Source organism: Salvelinus namaycush, chromosome 5 (assembly GCF_016432855.1).
Source record: "Salvelinus namaycush isolate Seneca chromosome 5, SaNama_1.0, whole genome shotgun sequence".
NCBI classification, from domain to species: Eukaryota; Metazoa; Chordata; class Actinopteri; order Salmoniformes; family Salmonidae; genus Salvelinus; species Salvelinus namaycush.
The window spans coordinates 37,086,028-37,109,127 of NC_052311.1; the positions used below are offsets into that span (position 1 = coordinate 37,086,028).

General features: G+C 40.4%; 1 protein-coding gene and 1 pseudogene across 1 annotated transcript; both read right to left on the reverse strand.

The window, feature by feature from the left end:
* Positions 1-4,442: 4,442 nt before the first annotated feature.
* On the reverse strand, positions 4,443-8,761 carry si:ch211-255i20.3 (transmembrane emp24 domain-containing protein 11). The gene is made up of 5 exons (XM_038993043.1): positions 8,536-8,761; positions 8,114-8,205; positions 7,850-7,975; positions 4,955-5,101; positions 4,443-4,717 (listed from the first exon to the last, which is right to left on the reverse strand). Exons 1-5 carry the CDS (start codon positions 8,663-8,665, stop codon positions 4,568-4,570), a joined length of 645 nt encoding a protein of 214 aa, XP_038848971.1. The 5' UTR covers positions 8,666-8,761; the 3' UTR covers positions 4,443-4,567.
* Positions 8,762-10,180: 1,419 nt separating this feature from the next.
* Positions 10,181-15,186, reverse strand: LOC120047095 (annotated as a pseudogene).
* Positions 15,187-23,100: the final 7,914 nt, after the last annotated feature.

Below are 23,100 nucleotides of genomic sequence, written 5' to 3' on the forward strand. Positions count from 1 at the left end.
TATTTAACTAGGCAAGTCAGTTAAGAACAAATTCTTATTTACAATGACGGCCTACCCCAGCCAACCTGGACTACGCTGGGCCAATTGTGCGCTGCCCTATGGGACTCCCAATTACAAACGGATGTGATACAGCCTGGATTCAAACCAGGGACTGCAGTGACACCTCTTGCACTGAGATGCAGTGCCTTAGACCGCTGTGTCCATGTGTGTGTGTTAACTATTTAACTATACTAGAATGCTTAAAAGGCCTCTAAAATGTTAAATATTGGTTATCGGTATCGTTTTTTTGGGGCAAGGAAAATATTGAATATCGGTATCGGCCAAAAATGTAATATCAGTGCATCACTACAAAAAAGCTCAATTGAATACATTTTAAATTCAGGCTGTAAGTCAACAAAATGTGGGAAAAGTCAAGGGATGTGAATACTTCCTGAAGGCACTGTATGTGGTACTGAATTATGCTAATGATTTGCATTCTTACTTGGACATTTGCTGAATTTCTTGCTTCATCTTGAGTAAAACGTCTTCTAACTTTTCATTCTAAATGGGTTGGGAAAATATTTGCGCAGATGTTTGAGATTGTAACACCACAAGATATGAGCTACCTCTAAACTATTATTGGTTTAATAATAATAATAATAATAAGAGGTATGACTAAATGTCCCTCTTACCCTATTCTGGTAATGCACCAACAGCCTCTTTTGGTGCCTTGCCTGGAATAGTTTCACCTACAGTAATAGGGTAGATATATATGTTGTTTTTAAACATGCAGTACAGCCTTTCTGTGTTTGAAAATTACTATCAATAATGACTTATTTGCCTATGAGCATCAAGAGCAATACCTTGCTTATCTCTGTGAAGTGTTTGGTTGCAACAGAATTGATGTCAGAGAAGAGGGCCTTCACTTCTGCACTACTCTGTGAATGTCAAGATTGTAAAGTTATGGCTACCATCAAATAGACTTATGTATGCCATCAAATTGATTTGTTTATGAGCCTTGCCAGTTAAATAAAGGTAACATTATAATAATAAACAGATGTATAAGATATCGCTGCTTACTTTGTCTGAGAGAGGAGTAACTTGACATTTTGCTTTACATATCATGCATTCCCCTTGCTTGCCTGAAAGAAAAATGAAAATGTGTTTATTGGAACAATACCATATACAATAGAATAGCGGAATATTACACTACTAGGAGGCTTTCAAACTGCATGGAGCATTTTCTATTTTGGCCAAAATCTCTCTGTAACATCAGACAAAGACCAGCAGAGGACAGTGTTTTCAAGTTTAGCCTGTAACTGTTTTGAAAAGACAGAACTGCAGCAAACTGACAAAGTAATATATTTTTCGTTCATATGACGTTAGGCCTATATCATCAGTAGTTAGGCAATGATATGTTGAACTTAATTTCACAAGAGACATAACAGGGTGCATTAGCACAATCAAATAGAGACTGAACTTGCTACCTTTCTGAAAACACACGTTGCAGATGACATGACCACAGCTGGCAACAGCTAGTTGGCAGTCAGGACCAGGGAGGTTGAAGCAGGAGTTACAGCAGATCCAGTGAGGCATTTTCTACAGCTAGCTAAGATATTAGCAAAATGTTAATGTTAGGTAGTAAAATCATTAGATAAGACTATGACATAGCTAGAAATTAATATATTCTATCTTCTTGCCCTCAAATCGCACAGATCAGCCAAAGCAGATTGCTTGCTACCTAGACTAATTTAGCTAGCTAGTTTGCGCTAACGTTGGCTAGAAAGAATAGCTAACGTTACCTAGCTGCCCCGGAGTAGATACAGCTAGATATAGCTGCCCTTTGAGTAGATACAGCTATCTACTCAAAGTAACGGGTATTTTATTGAAGACTGATCAACATCTGACTTACATAATGGCCTTTTGTTTCTCTGTGGAATTAGCAAGCTTTCACAAGACTTTCCGTGTCGTTTTACTGGCTTTAGCTAGCTACTAACTAGCTTCAGATTTTCGGTTTGTTTTGATTTTGGATCGCTTTCTGATTGGCTGGGTACGTCATCATTGACGTTTTGGGTAAAAATATGGAGATAGATTTCTATCAAAATGTTTAAAATATATAAGTAGTGAGTCACAAACAAAAAATGTTGTGCAAATATAGAATACAACTTTTAAATAAAATTCACAGTCTGTAAATATGCCATATAGTTAAACAAACATATGTCAATATCCAAAAGCAAATTAGTCATCATTAACAAAAACAAATTCAACACAACAGTGGTCAAATATGTTTTTGTGAATATGACAAGATTTGTGACTCCGCAGATTACATTTGTGACCTACATTTTACATATTTGTGACTTGCATTACATTTGTGAGTTGACTCCCATTTGAGAGTTGCTTCACATATTTGTGAATGGCCTCATATATTTGTAAGTTACATTTTACAGATCAGTTTATGCAGACATATGATATGGAATCCAGAGTAGGACATCCTCAGTTCTAATAAAAACGAGATTAAAATTAATATATCACAATTACCCTTTCCTCCTTTCCTATATTACTTTCCTCCTTTCCTAGCTTGCTTACCTTGATTCCTTTCCTTCCGTTCCTCCCATCCTTTGCTTTCCGAGCTTTCTTTCCTCCTATCCTTTCTAACCTTTTCCTTTCCTCTGACCTTAGCTTCCTTTCCTCCATTTCTTTCTCCCTTTCCTTCCCTAACTTCCATTTCTCTCCTCCTTTCCTTGCTCTCTTTCCTTCCCTGGCTTATTCTCCTCCTTTCCTAGTTCCCTTTCCTTTCCTCCTTTGCTTTCTCACAACTCACAAATGTAATGTAATACAAAGAAGTAAGATGCGGGTCACAAATGAAATCTTTGGAGTCACAAATGTTGACATTCACAAAAACATATTTTTGACCACTGTTGTGTTTGCAAATTAAGATATATGTTTCTAAATTATGTTGTGTTAACCAGAAAAAAACATATTTGCATTTATTTGCTAATCATAATTTATTTTTGTTAATGATGACTCATTTGCTTTTGGATCATTACATACACTACCGTTCAAAAGTTTGGGGTCACTTAGAAATGTCCTTGTTTTTGAAAGAAAAGCACATTTTTTGTACATTAAAATCACATCAAATTGATCAGAAAAACAGTGTAGACATTGTTCATGTTGTGAATGACTAATGCAGTGGAAAATGGAAAATCTACGTAGGTGTACAGAGGCCCATTATCAGCAACCATCACTCCTGTGTTCCAATGGCACATTGTGTTTGCTAATCCAAGTTTATTATTTTAAAAGGCTAATTGATCATTAGAAAAGCCTTTTGCAATTTTGTTAGCACAGCTGGAAACTGTTGTTCTGATTAAAGATGCAAAAAAACTGGCCTTCTTTAGACTAGTTGAGTATCTGGAGCATCAGCATTTGTGGGTTCGATTACAGGCTCAAAATGGCTAGAAACAAAGAACCTTCTTCCGAAAGTCGTCAGTCTATTCTTGTTCTGAGAAATGAAGGCTATTCCATGCGAGAAATTGCCAAGAAACTGAAGATCTCGTACAACGCTGTGTACTACTACCTTCACAGAACAGTGCCAACTGGCTCTAACCAAAATAGAAAGAGGAGTGGGAGGCCCCAGTACAAAACTGAGCAAGAGGACAAGTACGTTAGAGTGTCTAGTTTGAGAAACAGACGCCTCACAAGTCCTCAACTGGCAGCTTCATTAAATAGTACCCGCAAAACATCAGTCTCAACTTCAACAGTGAAGAGGCGACTCCGGGATGCTGGCCTTCTAGGCAGAGTTGCAAAGAAAAAGCCATATCTCAGACTGGCCAATAAAAATAAAAGATTAAGATGGGCAAAATAGCACAGAGGAACATTGCCTAGAAGGCCAGCATCCCGGAGTCGCCTCTTCACTGTTGACGTGGAGACTGTTTGCACAGTTCTCAGCTGTGCTAACATAATTGCAAATGGGTTTTCTAATGATCAATTAGACTTTTAAAATTATAAACTTGGATTAGCTAACACAACATGCCATTGGAACACAGGAGTGATGGCTGCTGATAATGGGCCTCTGTACGCCTATGTAGATATTCCATAAAAAATCAGCCGTTTCCAGCTACAATAGTCATTTACAACATTAACAATGTCTACACTGTAGTTCTGATCAATTTGATGATATTTTAATGGATAAAAAATATATATATATTTTCAAAAACAAGGTCATTTCTAAGTGACCGCAAACTTTTGAATGGTAGTGTATGTTTAATTCTGTATTTGCACAACATATCTTTTGTTTGTGACTCAAAACGTATATATTTACAAAATATTGATAGAAATCTACGTCCATAAAAAAGAATGTGTGTTATAATTCATAGAAATTACAGTCAAGTAATAATAATACAAAATAGCATAGGTGTGTAAGATTAAACAAAGCACATTTTTATTAATCCATACATTGTCTCAAGAAGAATGTACAGTAAAATAGATGCATCAGCACTTGATGTAAGTCTAGTTTTGGAATAGCCGTTGACTCTAGTAGCCACTTTGCATTGTACTGCAATATATAAATCCTGCCCTAAAGCCAAGCATATCAAACCAACTTCTTTGCAATCAAGAAGTCTTTCAGTCTTTTGATTTGCCAAAATCCAACTGATAGTAGAACGGAAGTCTGCACAACAGCCCACCACAAAACTTTCCCATTGGTTTCTTCACTGATTTGACGGAAAGTCTCCTCTCTTTCCTGTGAATTAAAAAAGTAGTGGTGGACAGTTAATTTTGGACCGTTCTTAGTTGAATAGGGCAGGCATAGTAGCTCAATGCAATATTTGTTGTCTTCATCAAACAATGCATCTGTAGTTCTGATCAAAATACTGCTTTGTTCAGAATTTTTCAAAATGACTCTTTCATAAAGTGTTTGTTTGTGATTATTTCCTATGTGTGTGATACTTTGCATTGTTGACAAGACTGTAGGGTTTACCCTCTGGAAGTCTTGCTGCCTGGTGATGTATAGGATCTGGTCCCTCAGGTGCTCCAGGCTGTACTCCATGGTCTGGACTGTGTCTTTGTGTCTCTCAACACTAGGGTCAATGGAGTGCTCTCCCATCTGAACATCAAAATGAATCCTCTGCGATGGAGATATCAGAACATTGTTCAGTAATGGTTATGGAGCAGCAGCATAACTTACACAAATGACTGATGATTAGCTGAGAGAAATTGATGATAAAATTAAGTCTTGTTAGACTTCAGTGCAGCTTTTGACATTATCGATCATAGTCTGCTGCTGGAAAAACGTATGTGTTATGGCTTTTACACCCCTGCTATAATGTGGATAAAGAGTTACTTGTCTAACAGAACACAGAGGGTGTTCTTTAACTTCTTTGGGACTGGGGGGCAGTATTGAGTAGCTTGGATAAAAAGGTGCCCAGAGTAAACTGCCTGCTACTCAGTCCGAAAAGCTAGAATATGCATATAATTAGTAGATTTGGATAGAAAACACTCTGAAGTTTCTAAAACTCTTTGAATGATGTCTGTGAGTATAACAGAACTCATATGGCAGGCAAAAACCTGAGAAAAAAATCCAACCAGGAAGTGGGAAATCTGAGGTTTGTAGTTTTTCAAGTCATTGTCTATCGAATATACCGTGTCTATGGATTCATATTGCACATCCTAAGGCTTCCACTAGATGTCAACAGTCTTTAGAACCTTGTTTGATGCTTCTACTGTGAAGGAGGGGGGAATGAGAGCTGATTGAGCCAGGGGTCTGGCAGAGTGCCACCAGCTCAGTCTCGCTTCCTCCCGTGAGAGTTAGCTGCGTTCCATTGCATTTCTACAGACAAAGGAATTCTCCGGTTGAAACATTATTGAAGATTTATGATAAAAACATCCTAAAGATTGATTCTATACTTCGTTTGATATGTTTCTACGAACTGTAATATGACTTTTCGTCTGAACTTTCGCCTGAACTTGCCCGCGCCTCCTGAGTTTGGATTTGTGTACTAAACGTGCGAACAAAAAGGAGGTATTTGGACATAAATGATGGACTTTATCGAACAAAACAAACATTTATTGTGGAACTGGGATTCCTGGGAGTGCATTCTGATGAAGATCATCAAAGGTAAGTGAATATTTATAATGCTATTTCTGACTTCTGTCGACTCCACAACATGGCGGGTATCTGTATGGCTTGTTTTTTCTGTCTGAGCGCCGTACTCAGATTATTGCATGGTGTGCTTTTTCCGAAAAGTTTTTTTGAAATCTGACACAGCGGTTGCATTAAGGAGAAGTTTATCTATAATTCCATGCATAACAATTGTATCTTTTAGCAATGTTTATTATGAGTATTTCTGTAAATTGATGTGGCTCTCTGCAAAATCACCGGATGTTTAGAGGCAAAACATTACTGAACATAACGCGCCAATGTAAACTAAGATTTTTGGATATAAATATGAACTTTATCGAACAAAACATACATGTATTGTGTAACATGAAGTCCTATGAGTGTCATCTGATTAAGATTATCAAAGGTTAGTGATTCATTTTATCTCTATTTCTGCTTTTTGTGACTCCTCTCTTTGGCTGGAAAATGGCTGTGTTTTTCTGTGACTAGGTGCTGACCTAACATAATCGTTTGGCGTGCTTTCGTCGTAAAGCCTTTTTGAAATCAGACACTGTGGCTGGATTTACAACAAGTTTATCTTTAAAATGGTGTAAAATACTTGTATGTTTGAGGAATTTTAATTATGGGATTTCTGTTGTTTTTAAATGTGGTGCCCTGCAATTTCACTGGCTGTTGTTGAGGTGGGATGCTAGCGTCCCGAATATCCCAGAGGGGTTAATGGAAGCCTCTCAAACATAATCCAGGTAGAATCAGGAATTCCCTAGGGTAGCTGTTTAGGCCCCTTTGATTTTTTCAATCTTTACTAACGATATGCCACTGACTTTGAGTAAAACCAGAGTGTCTATTGAGCAAGTTGAGATGACAACACTGCTTGGAGTACCATGGATTGTAAACTGTCATGGTCAAAGCATATTGATACAACAATAGCTAAGATGGTGAGAAGTCTGTCCATAATAAAGTGCTGCTCTGCCTTCTTAACAACACGATCAACAAGGCAGGTCCTATAGGCCCTAGTTTTGTCGCACCTTGACTACTGTTCAGTCATGTGGTCAGGTGCCACAAAAATGACTTAGGAAAATCGCAATTGGCTCAGAACACGGCAGCACGGCTGGCCCTTGGATGTACACAGGGAGCTAATATTAACAATATGCATATCAATCTCTCCCGGCTCAAAGTGGAGGAGAGATTGACTTCATCACTACTTGTATTTATGAGAGGTATTAACATGTTGAATGCACCGAGCTGTCTGTTTGAACTACTAGCACACAGCTCAGACACCCATGCATACCCTATAAGACATGCCACAAGAGGTCTCTTCACAGTCCCCAAGTCCAGAACAGACTATGGGAGGCACACAGTACTACATAGAGCTATTTCTACATGGAACTCTATTCCACATCAAGTAACTGATGCAAGCAGTAAAATTTGATTTGAACAACAGATAAAAAACACCTTATGAAACAGCTGGGACTGTGAAGCAAAAAAAAACATAGGCACAGACACATGCATACACACACATACGATAACATACGCACTATACACACACACACACATGGATTTAGAACTGTAGATATGTGGTGGAGTAGGAGCCTGAGGGCACACAGTGTGTTCTAAAATCTGAATGTATTGTAATGTTTTTAAAATGGTATGAACTGCCTTAAATCTGCCTTGGCAGCAGTTAATGGGATCCATAATAAATACAAACACAGTCCAGCAGACTCCATGCATTCAAAGTATAAGTGTGGATGAACTCACCAGCCTTTCACCGGCGAAAACTGAAAACCTTGTTGAGTTGGACTGCATGCACAACCAATGTGGGCCAGAAGCGTGGGATGTGAATGTGAATTTTCCAAATCTGCCATATCTTTTTTTCATCAGTATCTGGAACCAAAGAGGAGAAAAAGATGAAGAGTATGTTCTCTCTGTTTAAGGAATAGTTTTAGGTAATCAGGACAAGCAAACATATGTTTTTGTTTAGGGAGTGGGCTGGGTAGTAAACTGCTCTGTAAACCTACGTACATCATGGTTTGGATCTCGCACAGTGATAGTGAGGCCAAGATGAGGGGAGTTAAGGTTATTTTTTGCATCCCAATTCTCCAAAAGAAAATAACCTGAGAAGAACACAACACAGACAGTATAAGGCAATATTCTAAGTGTTTTATTACAACTCAGTGTGCTTTAGATTGCTTGGGGTTAAACCATTATTACATAAACAGTAGATTTTGCAAATGAAGAGTCATTTTGCAAATGAAGCCTGTCCCTCTCCAGATGTAAATACTATTAGAATATCACATTTCATATGCCTCCTGGATGACTTCAACATGATCCCTGCTAATTCATTTAACTTTTTTGTGTTTTTCTGATAGGTGGCTGAGATACAGCACAGTGAAATTCAACCATGCAGAACTGTGTCCTCTTTTCCAACTGCCCATAGAACTCACCTGTGACCAGCATGTCGCCTGGAATCTCCTCGATTAGGCATTTCTCCTCCTGCTCACCCAGATCAAAGTACATAGCAGCCGTCAGCACTAGGTAACACAGCATCCACAGCCCAATGCCCCTCACATTCATTTTGACATACAAGATGTGACCAACTTAAATTAATATAATGAGCCTTATGGTTGCTCGTGTGCAGGCGACTCTGGTGTGAAAATGTACACCTGCTGTTGCTGCGACTGACCAGCCAAACTGTGAGTTTGAGGGGGTACCCAAGGCCAACAGAGAAACTGATAAGCCTGGCAAGTAGTAGACGCCTACATGTATTGATAAAGAAACATGAAATAGTTCACTTATTAACTAATGTTCACTGTACCATCGTGAAACCTACTCGCAAAGACTGTCATTTATCAAAAGCCAAGAACCTGTCTTTCTCTTTTTCCTGTTACTTTTCCCAGTCATTTTCCATCAGTTGTCATTGGTTTGAATTAAGACCAACTTGAGAAACAACCAGGAATATATATGAAGCGAAAGCCACCAATGGCCAAGATGTAGGTTATGATAGCTATTGCTTAGAATTTCTGGAGTCAGTTTATTTCTTTGGTTTTCTGTAGCTTAGGGGTTTTCTAGGGAATAGCTAATTTGTGCTACATTGTAATTGACACTTTGGCATTATCTTATCATGGGACATGGCTTGATACAGTATGTCAGGTATGACTTATGAAAGCTTTGGCATATATAGCAAATGACGTCAATGAGTAACAAAGCTTTTGATGAAAGGGACAGTCCTTTGAGATCGGTGTGCTTCATAGCCCTATTTTATGCTATGGTGTATGTTGTGTTGCATGATTTATTTTGTAAATTGTATGTTATATTTTAGCTTTACTTCAATCAAAAATAAAATTACAATCGGCTTACATGTATTTAGTTTTCTGGACTTAAATACAGACACACAAATCAACTTAGCGATTTCTCTCTGATTACCTCAATGGCACGATTGAGTATGGTATTTCTACTGCTTGATACTGTACAGGTCAAAATTCTGTAAATAAATATACTCTCTGTAGTAGAGATCATCATGGAAAATAATGCTTTATCTGTAAACACTTCAATGCACACTGCACAATGTTTAGGACAGTAGTTGTAATTGAACTGCATCTTACAATGCAATTCTGAACTCCAATCTGGTCTATTGCAAGTACTGGATCCATTGACGCACCATGATTTCCCTGTTCTCTGAGGTTTTGGCAACTCTTGACTGCCTTATCATCTAGAACTTATGATTCATCCTCCATTTGCAGACTAATGGATAGCTACCACAGATAACCCAATGACGTAGGAGAACATCAATCACAAGGAGAAACTAGGCCTATGGGGAAAGTTTCAAGACAACCTCTTCATTCCTCTGGCTTCCCAATAATTGCCTGTCTGTGACCCATTTATAAATCTTTCCCAGTGGCTTTTCCAGTGGCTTTCCCATCTTTCCTGCCAACTGGAGTTAATGGAACGGCATCAAAAACATGGTTTCCAAGTGCTTGATACCGTTCCATCTATTCCATTCCAGCCATTACTATGAGCATTCCTCCCTTCACCACCCTCCGATGTTCCCAGTGAATACACTAGGAGGCCCAGAGAGAAAAGGGTCTATCTTTACAGCTTGGGCTTCTCCAGTGGAGATGACGGACGTATCTTTCGTCGTCTTGCATGGCCTCTTCTTTTCTGTTTCTTACTCCTGTCGGCCAGACATAAGCAGTTGTTAGAGATGCATTTCTTCTCCTCTTCCAGTGGGGGGCAGACTACCCAATTGTTAGCTGGTTGTAGGTGGATGTTGCGTGTTCTGTTGCGCACACCTGAGTCTCCGCATTTGCCTTTGCACAAGGTGACCATACAGACACCTCGCAGTCCAGAGGGGTGGAATCTAGTGGGAAGGACACCAGAGACTCTGTTAGCAATATCCATGAAGACATTATTTAAGCAAACACTTGAATTGCAAGAGCCCAGATACAAGAGACCTGGAACACTTGAGCATGCAGCAAGCAGTAAGGGTTGATATGAATTCAGTGAGCCTTCTTCCAGCCAAGCTCTAGTGCCCCTTTGTGTGTGTGTGGTGGTCTGTTAGAGTTATAGCATGCCACACACGGATATGCCCTCAGGCATAGGTTAAAAGGACTGATTCAGCTAAGCCACCCAACACCATTTCATATAAAAGGGGAAGACTTGATTTATTGGCTGGTACTAAACTTTAAGTACATTTTCTGAAAAACAGATCAAATATTTATACAATATTTCTAAGTGCTATGTAAAATATAGCTGTAATACTGGCGAAAACATGACATGTTTGGTTTACATTAGGAACTCCTGTTTGGTATACTCAGTGTATGCTTTTGTGTATCGAAAGCTCTTATGTAACTGTACATTCCTGGCTATTGTGGCTATACTGCAGGTTAAGTCTGGATGGACTTTTATTGAATAATTCAATTAGAATAACTTGACTTTGTTTTTAAATCATGTGATTTGCCAAGCCCCCACCTACAAAGCTATGACCTTGTAAAATGTTGATATCTATCGCAGATTGAGGCTTTTTGGATAATTAGAAAAGCAGAAGGATGGAACATGGAAATAAAAGCAAGGCTCGAGTTGACATCGTATTTTGGTTCCATTACAAACACTCCGAACGTGCTGAGTGGCAGGAAACTTCCAATGCCTTTGGCCTCCTGTTTGTTGCCTGGTTGCCATGGGTTCAGAGGACCAGCACTTGCTGACTCCATGTCAATGCTGTTGCACAATGGATCCGATTTACTACAGATTTCCTCTATGTTTTGCCAGATGGCCAGCACCAATTCTTTGCTCTCTCCTTTCATTTTAACAGTGCTAAATTTGAGAAATCTTAGATCATAATATTTATTATGTTTTTTTTTTTTTTTCGATCAGAGGGTTAGGATTGGAAGATATCCAATAGATATTATTTATGCATTTTCACTGTATTTGTTTCTTACATGTGTCTTGATTACTTATGAGAGAGTCCGCAATCTCATTGCCAGTCCTGTTGAACTGGGTGGGCTCCATGAGTATGCTGAAGATCTGGTTGCTGTTGATCTTTGTCAGGGTGACCTTGCCCATGGGGGGCAGATTCTTCAGACGGGGGTAATAGAAGGAGAAGATGACGTTATCTGGAAAGGACAAAATCAAGTTGAGTTGTCATAATCACTTCTGGTATTGATTACCGAAGCTGATAGTGATACTATCATACAGTACCAACATGATGATGAACCATTGGCTCTTTTAGATTTACCTGCGTGACTTTGTCCTGAGGAATGGTCTCAAAGTTGGGAGAGGAAAAGGTGAAGCCGCTGTCAGTGCCTGCATCGTAGGGGTACAGCTCCAGTGTAATGCTCTCCTTCACGAAGGTTAAAGCTGTCTACTCCCAGGAACCAGTCTGGGCTGGGAACTATCCGCACTACGAAGGACAGCTGGGGAGAGAGAAAGGAGTAGTATGGGTTATGTGAACGTTTCTAGTAATCCATCTAACAGTAAACTCAAATTTGGTGCGAAAGCATCAGCAATCTCGATCTGCACTGCATTAATCCTTGCTCTCATGTCTTTCCAGAGCTTTCCTCAACTAAAGTTCCAACAGAGCGTTCCAACAGTAAGAGTTTTCTTTGCTGACATAGTTGTGCATCTTTTAAAGGATATCTGGAGGGCAATAATAAGAAACTTTAACTGGTCCCAAATGCAGACTCTGAATGCTGTTTTTTATGGTTGTTAGCTTTGGGACATATAGATGAGAGCTTGCAAATAAACAGCAAACATGAATCTTAGGTATAACTACTGGGACACTCTTAAAAACCTTTTAAATTAAAAGTTGGCACAACATTTAGAATATTTTGTGTAGGCTTAACATCTCTCTATATAAGAGATGTAAGAGTAATCTCTCTGACAGTATACTTCATTTCTGGCATAGTCTAGAAAAGACAAACCTTGAGAAAGGTTCTTCCAAGTTAACAGGTGCACATTGAGAAATTATATTAGATAGATAGACATTGCGAAAGGTATATTAGATAGATATTATGAGATGTATTTTAGATACAGTCAGGTCCATAAGTATTTGGACAGTGACACAATTTGCATCATGTTGGCTCTGTACTCCACCACATTGGATTTGAAAGGAAACAGTCAAGATGTGCTTCAAATGTAGATTGTCATCTTTAATTCAAGGGTTTTGTGAAAATTATTGTATGAACCGTGTAGGAATTACAACCATTTTTATACATAACCCCCCAATTTCCGGAGCTCAAAAGTAATTGACATAATCATAAATTAAATTGTGAGCCGTCTTCAGTTCCTGCTTGTTCTTGGGGCGTTTTGCCTTCAGCAAGTGAAATGCATGCTCAATTGGATTCAAGTCAGGTGATTGACTTTGGCCAATGCAGAACATTCCTTCCACTTCTTTGCCTTGAAAAAGTATTGGGTTACTTTCGCAGTATGCTTTGGGTCATTGTCCATCTGCACTGTGAAGCGCCATCCAATGAGTTTTGAAGCATTTGGTTGAATCTGAGCAGATAATATATCCCTAAACACTTCAGAATTAATCCTGCTACTTTTGTCAGCAGTCACATCATCAATAAATAAAAGGAAACCAGTTCCATTGGCAGCCATACATGCACGCGCCATAACACTACCTCCAACATGCTTCACAGATGAGGTTGTATGCTTCGGATCATGAGCAGTTCCTTCCCTTCTCCATACTCTTCTCTTCCCATCATTCTGGTACAAGCTGATCTTTGTCTCATCTGTCCATAGGATGTTGTTCCAGAACTGTACAGGCTTTTTTAGATGTTTTTTGACAATCTCTAATCTGGTCTTCCTGTTTTTGAGGCTTACCAATGGTTTACATCTTGTGGTAAACCCTCTGTATTTACTCTGGTGAAGTCTTCTCTTGACTATTGACTTTGACACAGATATGCCTACCTCTTGGAGTGTATTCTTGATCTGGCCAACTGTTGTGAAGGGGTTTTTCTTCACCAGGGAAAGAATTCTTCTGTCGTCCACCACAGTTGTTTTCAGTGGTCTTTCGGGCCTTTTGGTGTTCCTGAGCCCACCAGTGTGTTTTTTCTTTTTAAGAATGTACCAAATAGTTGATTTGGCCACACCTAATGTTTTTGCTCTCTCTGTGATGGGTTTGTTTTGATTGTTCAACCTAATGATGGCTTGCTTCACTGGCAGTGACAGTTCTTTGGACTTCATATTGAGGGTTAACAGCAACAGATTGAAAATGCCACACTTGAAATCAACTCTAGACCTTTTATCTGCTTACTTGTAAATTAAATAATGAGGGAATAACACACACCTGGCCATGGAATAGCTGAGCAGCCAATTGTCCAATTACTTTTGGTCCCTTAAAAATGGTGGGGACCACACATAAAAATGTAAGTAATTCCTACACCGTTAAATCTGATTTGGATGTAAATACCCTCAAATTAATTTCAACTCCAATATGCTGTGGTAGACAGATAAAATAATAATAACTTGGTCAATGTCCAAATATCTATGGACCTGACTGTAGATACTGAAAGCTGTGTGAAGGTTGAGAAACTTACGAAAGCGTGCCTTGCGAAGACATCGAACTTCTGACCCGTTCCCCTGACCACGGCTGGAGTGGAGAACAGCCCGTAGACACTCTGGATGTTTTCCCCAGCCGCCCCCACCTCCTTCATCAGAGTCCAGGCCTCGCCCTTCTCAGAGAACTCCCTTACCCCGTTGCTGGCAAACTCATTTCGTTGCCAAATATGATAGTCTGAATTGTGGGTCACCCCTGGAATGGAGGAATCACACATTGCAATAAATTACATTCTTTCCTCATGTTTGTCTAGCTCTTAATTGGCAGCTCAGATTGTACAGTATTTGAGGGGTTTACGTTTCAGGCACACTGTAACCTAATAGTAATGGTAATTAATTGGATTCATATAGCACTTTTCCATGTGCTCAAAGGGTTATAAATTGTAGGGGAAAGGGGACATCTGCAATGCATGTCTACTACCATAAATGTACCAGGTGCTTGTCTACCACCATACATTTACCAGATGTCTACACTTTCAGAAAAAAAGGTGCTATTTAGAACCTTAAAGGGTTCTTCAGCTGTCCCCATAGGATAACCCTTTGAAGAACACTTTTTGGTTGCAGGTAGAACCCTTTTGGGTTCCATGTAGAACCCTTCTACATGGAACCTTACTGGGTTCTAACTGGAAGCAAAAAGGGTTCTTCTATGGGGACCTTTTTGGAACCCTTTTTTCTACGAGTGTCATTTTTTTTGTCATACCATGTTTTACTCATGAATATAGGAATCTATTACAGTATAGGAACGTAAGGAGAGTTACATCACCTCTGGAGGAGCACAAGCTAATAAGAGTATTTGCCTTACCAATGAGTGGGGACCACTGGGCAGGGGGGCGATAGATTGGGTACTGCTTGGGGAAGGAGTTCTGGCTCCACTTTCCTGAAAATGTCAGACTGTACTTGGCAGTGGCGTCCGCCGTGCATACCGGGTCTACGGTCACAGGCATGGGGTGGACACTCCCTACCAGGGTCAAGGTCAGGGTCAGGCTGGCTAGCCAGTGCACCACACTGCTAGTGCTGCACATGTTCTTCACTCTTTCCATGCTTGTTACTGAGGCTGGAAAAGAGAGGGGGGATTTCAGGTTCTGATCTGCACCACTTGAATGGGCAACCAACCACACTCTCTCTGTGTTGGTTTAAAGTAAGTGTGCCATATGATTAAGGAGGAAATCATTTTTGCCTTAACTTTTCCACAGCACCAGACTGAAACTCACATGTAGCCTAAACCCAGTGCAACAATGACAGTTAAATGGGAAGTAGGTCCGATTCAGACTTGAAATCAACTTAGATGTCTATATTAATAACGGCACTGAGAGAATCCTAAGGTGTTCGCAGTCTATCTATGATCTGCATTCTTTTTACGATCATTTGTCTTCATTCATTATTATTGTACTTGAAATTGTCGAGTGGAAAGCCTTCCCAGAAGAGTGGAGGCTGTTGTAGCACCAAAGGGGGGACCAACTCCATATTAATGCCCATGATTGTGGAATGAGATGTTGGACCAGCAGGTGTCCACATACTTTTGATCATATAGTGTATCAATCAAAGTCTAGTAATTGTCTCTGACAATTCACATGTTTTTGCATTCATTAATATAAATGAGCTAATGCAATTAGGGACATCATAGAACACTTGTTCACTGCATTAAGATAGACATTGAGAAAGGTATATTATATAAAGTTGAAGTCAGAAGTTTACATACACCTTAGCCAAATACATTTAAACTCAGTTTTTCACAATTCCTGACATTTAATCATATTAGAAATCCCTGTCTTAGGTCAGTTAGGATCACCACTTTATTTTAACAATGTGAAATGTCAGAATAATAGTAAAGAGAATGATGTATTTCAGCTTTTATTTCTTTCATCACATTCCCAGTGGGTCAGAAGTTTACATACACTCAATTAGTATTTTGTAGCATTACCTTTAAATTGTTTAACTTGGGTAGCCTTCCACAAGCTTCCCACAATAAGTTGGGTGAATTTTGGCCCATTCCTCCTGACAGAGCTGGTGTAACTGAGTCAGGTTTGTAGGCCTCCTTGCTCGCACATGCTTTTTCAGTTCTGCCCACAAATTTCTATAGGATTGAGGTCAGGGCTTTGTGATGGCCACTCCAATACCTTGACTTTGTTGTCCTTAAGCCATTTTGCCACAAGTTTGGAAGTATGCTTTTAACTTCCTGACTGATGTCTGGAGATGTTGCTTCAATATATCCACATAATTTTACTTCCTCATGATGCCATCTATTTTGTGAAGTGCACCAGTCCCTCCTGAAGCAAAGCACCCCCACAACATGATGCTGCCACCCCCGTGCTTCACGTTTGGGATGGTGTTCTTCGGCTTGCAAGTCTCCACCTTTTTCCTCCAAACATAACGATGGTCATTATGGCCAAACAGTTCTATCCATCCACAGATAAAAGGGTAACGTTAAACCAAGTTTGTTTCTAGTAATCTTTCCTCCTACAGGCTTCTTCTTTGGACTTTATATGGCGGTTGGCAACCAACTTTAAGGTGCATTACCACAACTGACTGGAGTGTGGACCTCAGTTCATCTTTCAATCACCCACGTGGGTATATGCTCCTAAAACCAATGAGGAGATGGGAGAGGCAGGACTTGCAGTGTGTTTAGCATCACAAATAGAACCAAGTTCTATTTGAGCGCCTGGCTATGCAGATGCTTGTTGACGTGCGCGATGCGATGCGAGCAGTGTGGTCAGCATGCTAGTTAGCATTTACTGGTAGGTATCATAAATTGAAACATCTTTCCTACCCTACCGCCTACCGATGTCATTCTTCTGTGAGCTGCTCCACCAGTTGAGAGCTGCATACTCTTGCTGCCTGCAGATTATATTCCGCTGAAACTAGGCTATGTGTGCGTCGCGCATGTAAATATATTTCACGTGCTTTGCGATTGTGTAGGCTACTTTGTGAATGCTTTCTCTATTGTACTACATAATTGATAAGTCGTATACAGTACCTTCTACACTACTTTTGTACGAATCAGTAGTGATTAAAGAGTATAAGCAATGCCCACAAAAAAAGTGCATATACGGTTTATACTTGCATATACCCTCCTCTACTGGCCCTTTGTACTTTAAAAAAAATGCACACTCCTATATGGGTTGCTGTCCTTTCAGAATCCTGTCACACACTGATGGCCTATAGGTTTGTCATTGCGCAAACATGTCTATAATAGATACGGCTCTTAAGATATTAATGTTCCAAGAAAGGAGTGTATATATTTGTCCTGGTGAAACGGTTTCAAGCGCTGACTAAATGGAAGATGATAATTATGAGTGTTTTACTCCACTGGTCTCGGCTGGTCTTGGGGAAGGAATTAAGAGTCCTCACTGTCAGAGACCGAGTCAAGACCAAGTACAAATGTATCCAACTCCAAGACAAGACACATTCAATATGTGGTCTCGAGATCTTACTTGAGACCGGTACTACAAGACTGCTTGAAACTAGTCTGATTTTCTCAAACAATGCTGCTCCTCAGATGTTTGAATATTAGTGGTTTTGCTTTGGAAAAACTTTGAAATTCACTCTGAGATGGTTTCAGATGAGTACTTAATAAAAGGGGCATAAATTCAAACCCATCGCCGCTGACAAGTCACCATTCAGATTATAGCCAAGAAAATAAACCTTGAGAATTGTGAGGGCTCGATGGCTAAAGGATGTTAGCAAGCATTAAAACTGTCTTTCCTCAATAAAAGACAAATGTCTTTCTGAGGGAATCTCTCAAACCATTTCTCTAGATGAGCTTGTAAAGGTACCACAGAAGTCATAATAGCTGAGACATTGATGGAAACCAGATGACACACAACAGCTCCCGTTCAAATAACAGGGGGGCAACAAAACCAGACAGAAAGTGGGTCTATCTCCTCCTACAGTCTCATTTCGCAAAACGTAACCATTAACGATGGAGGATCAAACAAAAATATGGCCTAAATGTTTGCATAGCCAAACTGGACTTTTCTTAATCCAAACATAAAACATCCTTCTTCTGTTTTAGTAGTCTTTTTAGGCCCCCTCTCCCTCCGTATCAACCTTAAAGATGACCTGTTTCCAATCTCATATGACTCTTCTCCATAGTCTGTTTACCTTACATGTTAACTGTTGCTCAATCTAAAATGTCATGTGGGTCTACAAAATTCGATTTGAGGATTTATGTACATTTTATAGAGCGAATTACTCTTGTCTTTTGGATTATGTTTTGAAAAATATCAAAGCACTTGACTCTGCCTTCCTTCTACGTTTTCTTTAGTTAAAATTCGGACAATTAGCTTCTGTATAAATGTTTGATATGTAGGGGTTGAAACAAGGTTTAAGACATTGCCCTTCTTTTCAAAGCGGAGCACAGAAGTTTTATTGTGAGCTGAGAGGAGAACCAGCCATCCAAGTGAGCACATTCTCCTGCTCCCAGACTTTACAATGTGCTATGTAGGCTAAACCCCTTCTCACCTTATTTTTGGTCATATGTATAATAACGCCAAAACACTGTATATGGATCTATAACAGTTTGGAGATAACATTTCCATTCAATGTCTTGTGTATTTCCCTGTCTGTGCCCCATGTCAACCAACTGCAGCTCTTCTCAGAGAGGTAGAGAGAGTTGGGGAGGAAGTCTGGATATTCTGACAGGCAGCATCTCAGTCACTGCTGAACTTATCTGTGAAGGCTGGACCTACCATTCCACAAACACATCCATATGTGAGGAGCCTCATGTTTGTTGGACAGGTTGAAATGAGAGGAAGAAAGTCAAGGTAGGATACCAATCAAGCCTCAACTCCATCTGCTTTTTATGCTCTGAAAGAAATATCAGAACTTCCAGCTGCTCTTTTCCAGGGATTGTAATTTAGAGTGACAAGAACACACACATACACAGCTATTTCTATTGTCCATGCCAGCAGCCTGACTCAAGCCTGTTAGGAAAGAGACTTACAAAATATACAGCCATGATTGTAAATAGTGTCTTAGTTGTAAGTGAGCAATTTAAGTCAGATTTGTGCAGAGAAATCATTCTTTGTGAAACAAATGTATGTTTTATTGACATTCAAATATAATTCACCCTAAAAAAGAGTAACCCCATTGCCTCAAAGAAAAACGAACAAGTTGAACAACGGAGTAGATTGATATTTGATTGAGTATGCTACTCCTATAATTAAATGCTGTGTTTCTGTATTCCAACATATACAAATGTAATTCATCAAGATCAGAGGTTTTCAGGCAACTTGCCTTTTTCCCCCACGAAGCAAGAATATGTGTTTATTCCTATATGCTTGAGATGAAATACATGAATATGTTTGTTGAAAATCAAAACAATAATCTCATGGGAATTCAGATACAGGTACAATGGCCTTCAGCCTTGCAGGCAGCTATTGTGCCATCGAGTCTTTGGGTAATGTATCCATTTTCCTTGGACTGAATGCCAACCGACAAAGACATAACATTTGACATTTTAACAGGGACTTTTATTTATTAAAAAAATTATTAAAACAAATGCATACAGTCACAAACATCTCTTTTTGGATTTTGGTTAACCCAAAATAATTACACTACCGGTCAAAAGTTTTAGAACACGTACTCATTTAAGGGGTTTTCTTTATTTTTACTATTTTCTACATTGTAGAATAATAGTGAAGACATCACAACTATGAAGTAACACATGGAATCATCTAGTAACTAAAACAGTGTTAAACAAATCAAAATATAGTTCATATTTGAGATTCTTCAAATTCTTCGAAGATTCTTCAAATAGCCACCCTTTGCCTTGATGACAGCTTTGCACACTCTTGGCATTCTCTCAACCAGCTTCACTTGGAATGCTTTTCCAACATTCTTGAAAGAGTTCCCACATTTGCTGAGCACTTTTCCTTCACTTTGCGGTCTGACTCATCCCAAAACATCTTAATTGGGTTGAGGTCAGGTGATTGTGGAGGCCAGGTCATCTGATGCAGCACTCCATCACTCTCCTTCTTGGTAAAATAACTCTTTCACAGCCTGGAGGTGTGTTGGATCATTGTCCTGTTGAAAAACAAATGTTGGTCCCATTAAGCCCAAACCAGATGAGATGGCGTATCGCTGCAGAATGCTGTGGTAGCCATGCTGGTTAAGTGTGCCTTGAATTCTAAATAAATCACAGACAGTGTCACCAGCAAAGCACCCCCACACCATAACACCACCTCCAACATGCTTTACAGTGGGGAAATACACAGCGGTTGGAACCAAATATCTCCAATTTGGACTCCAGACCAAAGGACACATTTCCACCTGTCTAATGTCCATTGCCTCTTTTTCTTAGTAGTGGTTTCTTTGCAGCAATTCAACCATGAAGGCCTGATTCACACAGTCTGCTCTGAACAGTTGATGTTGAGATGTGTCTGTTACTTGGACTCTGTGAAGCATTTATTTGGGCTGCTATTTCTGAGGATGGTAACTCTAATAAACTTAACTCTGGGTCTTCCATTCCTGTGGCGGTCCTCATGAGAGCCAGTTTCATCAGAGATTGATGGTTTTTGAGACTGCATTTTAAGAAACTTACAAAGTTCTTGACATTTTCCGTATTGACTGACCTTCATGTCTTAAAGTAATGATGGACTGTCGTTTCTCTTTGCTTATTTGAGCTGTTCTTGCCAGAAGATGACGCCGACGGAGATGGCAGCATTGTGACTAGCTCTTAGGAAACTTTGCAGTATTTAGTTTTTTATGTACTATTTTTTACATTATTAGCTCAGGAAATGTTTTGTGTCATTACAGACAGCCGGGAAGAACTATTGTATATTAGAGCGGCGGTAACTCACCAGAACTACCAGCATTACAACCAGGAATACGACTTCCTTGGAGCAGATCCTTTGTTCACTCTCCCCAGAGCAATTGAACTTATTCCAGAGACCGACTCAAAACATCGCCGGCAGAGGAGAGGCACTCGAGGCGGGCTGCTTGTTCGACTTAAGAGGCGCACACACCACCCACCGCTTCCGAGTATATTACACGCTAATGTTCAGTCTTTGGATAACAAAGTTGATGAGCTTAGAGCAAGGATTTCTTTCTAGAGAGACATCGGGGCCTGTAACATACTTTGTTTCACGGAAACATGGCTCTCTCGGGATACTCTGTCGGGGTCGGTAAAGCCAGCAGGATTCTCAGTACATCACACAGACAGGAATAAATATCTCTCCGGGAAGCAGAAGGGCGGAGGGGTGTGTTTCATGATTAACGACTGATGGTGTAATTATAGGAATATACAGGAACTCAAGTCCTTTTGTTCACCCGACCTATAATAACTCACAAACAAATGCAGACCATATTATCTCCCAAGATAATTCTCCTCTGTCGTTGCCACGGCCGTTTACATCCCCCCTCAAGCCGATACCACAACGGCCCTCAAAGAACTTCACTGGACTTTATGCAAACTGGAAACCACATATCCTGAGGTTGCATTTATTGTAGCTGGGGACTAGCACATTTGAGGACTAGCCTGCCGAAGTTCTATCAACATATCGATGGTACTACTCGCGCTGCTAAGACTCTCAACCATTGCTATTCAAACTTCCGGAATGCTTACAAGGCCCTCCCCCGCCCTCCTTTTGGCAAATCTGACCCCGATTCCATCTTGCTGCTCCCGTCCTATAAGCAGAAACTCAAACAGGAAGTACCCGTGCTAAGGACTATGCTGGTCTGACCAATCGTAATCCACACATCAGGATTGTTTTGATCACGTGGACTGGGATATGTTCCGGGGTGCTTACGAAAATAATCTAGAGTTTATATGGAAGTGTATAGGAGATGTAGTACCTACTGTGGCTATTAAAACCTACCCTAACCAGAAAACGTGGATAAATGGTAGCATTCGGGCGAAACTGAAAGCGTGAACCACCGCATTTAACCATGGCAAGGTGACTGGGAATATGGCAGAATATAAACAGTGAGCCTCCCAAGTGGTGCAGTGCCTTAGCACTGCATCGCAGCACTAGCTGTGTCACTAGAGATCCTGGTTCGAGTCCAGGCTCTGTTGCAGCCGGCTGCGACCAGGAAACCCATGGGGCGGCGCACAATTGACCCAGCGTCGTCCGGGTTAGCGGAGGATTTGGCCGGCAGCGATGCTCTTGTCCCATCGCGCACTAGCGACTCCTGTAGTGGGCTGGGCGCAATGCACGTTGACACAGTTGCCAGGTGTACAGTGTTCCCACCGACACGTTGGTGCGGCTGGCTTCCGGGTTAAGTGGGCATTGTGTCAAGAAGCAGTGCGGCTTGGCTGGGTTGTGTTTCGGAGGACGCATGGCTCTCGACCTTCGCTTCTCCCGAGTCTGTACGGGAGTTGCAGCGATGGGACAAGACTGTAACTACCAAATTGGATACCATGAAATTGGGGAGAAAAGGGGTACAAAAAAATAATAAAAAAATAATATAAACAATGTAGTTATTCACTCCTCAAGGCAATCAGACAAGCTAAACGAGTTGCAATTCAACAGCTCAAGCACGAGACGTATGTGGCAGGGACGACAGACAATCACAGACTACAAAAGGAAACCAGCCACGTCGCCGAGACCAACGTCTTGCTTCCGGACAGGCTAAACACATTCTTCGCACGCTTTGAGGATAACACAGTGCCACCAACTCGGCCCGCTACCAAAGACTGTGGGCTCTCCTTCTCCACGTGAGTAAAACATTTAAACGTGTTAACCCTCGCAAGGCTGCTCCCTAGCCGCGTCCTCAGAGCATGTTCAGACCAGCTGGCTGGTGTGTTTACGGGCATCTCACTATCCCAGTCTGCTGTCCCCACATGCTTCAAGATGAACACCATTGTTCCTGTACCCAAGAAGGCAAAGGTAACTGAACTTAATGACTATCGCCCCGTAGCACTCACCTCTGTCATCATGAAGTGCTTTGAGAGACTAGTCAAGGATCAAATCACCTCTACCTTACCTGCCACCCTAGACCCACTTCAATTTGCT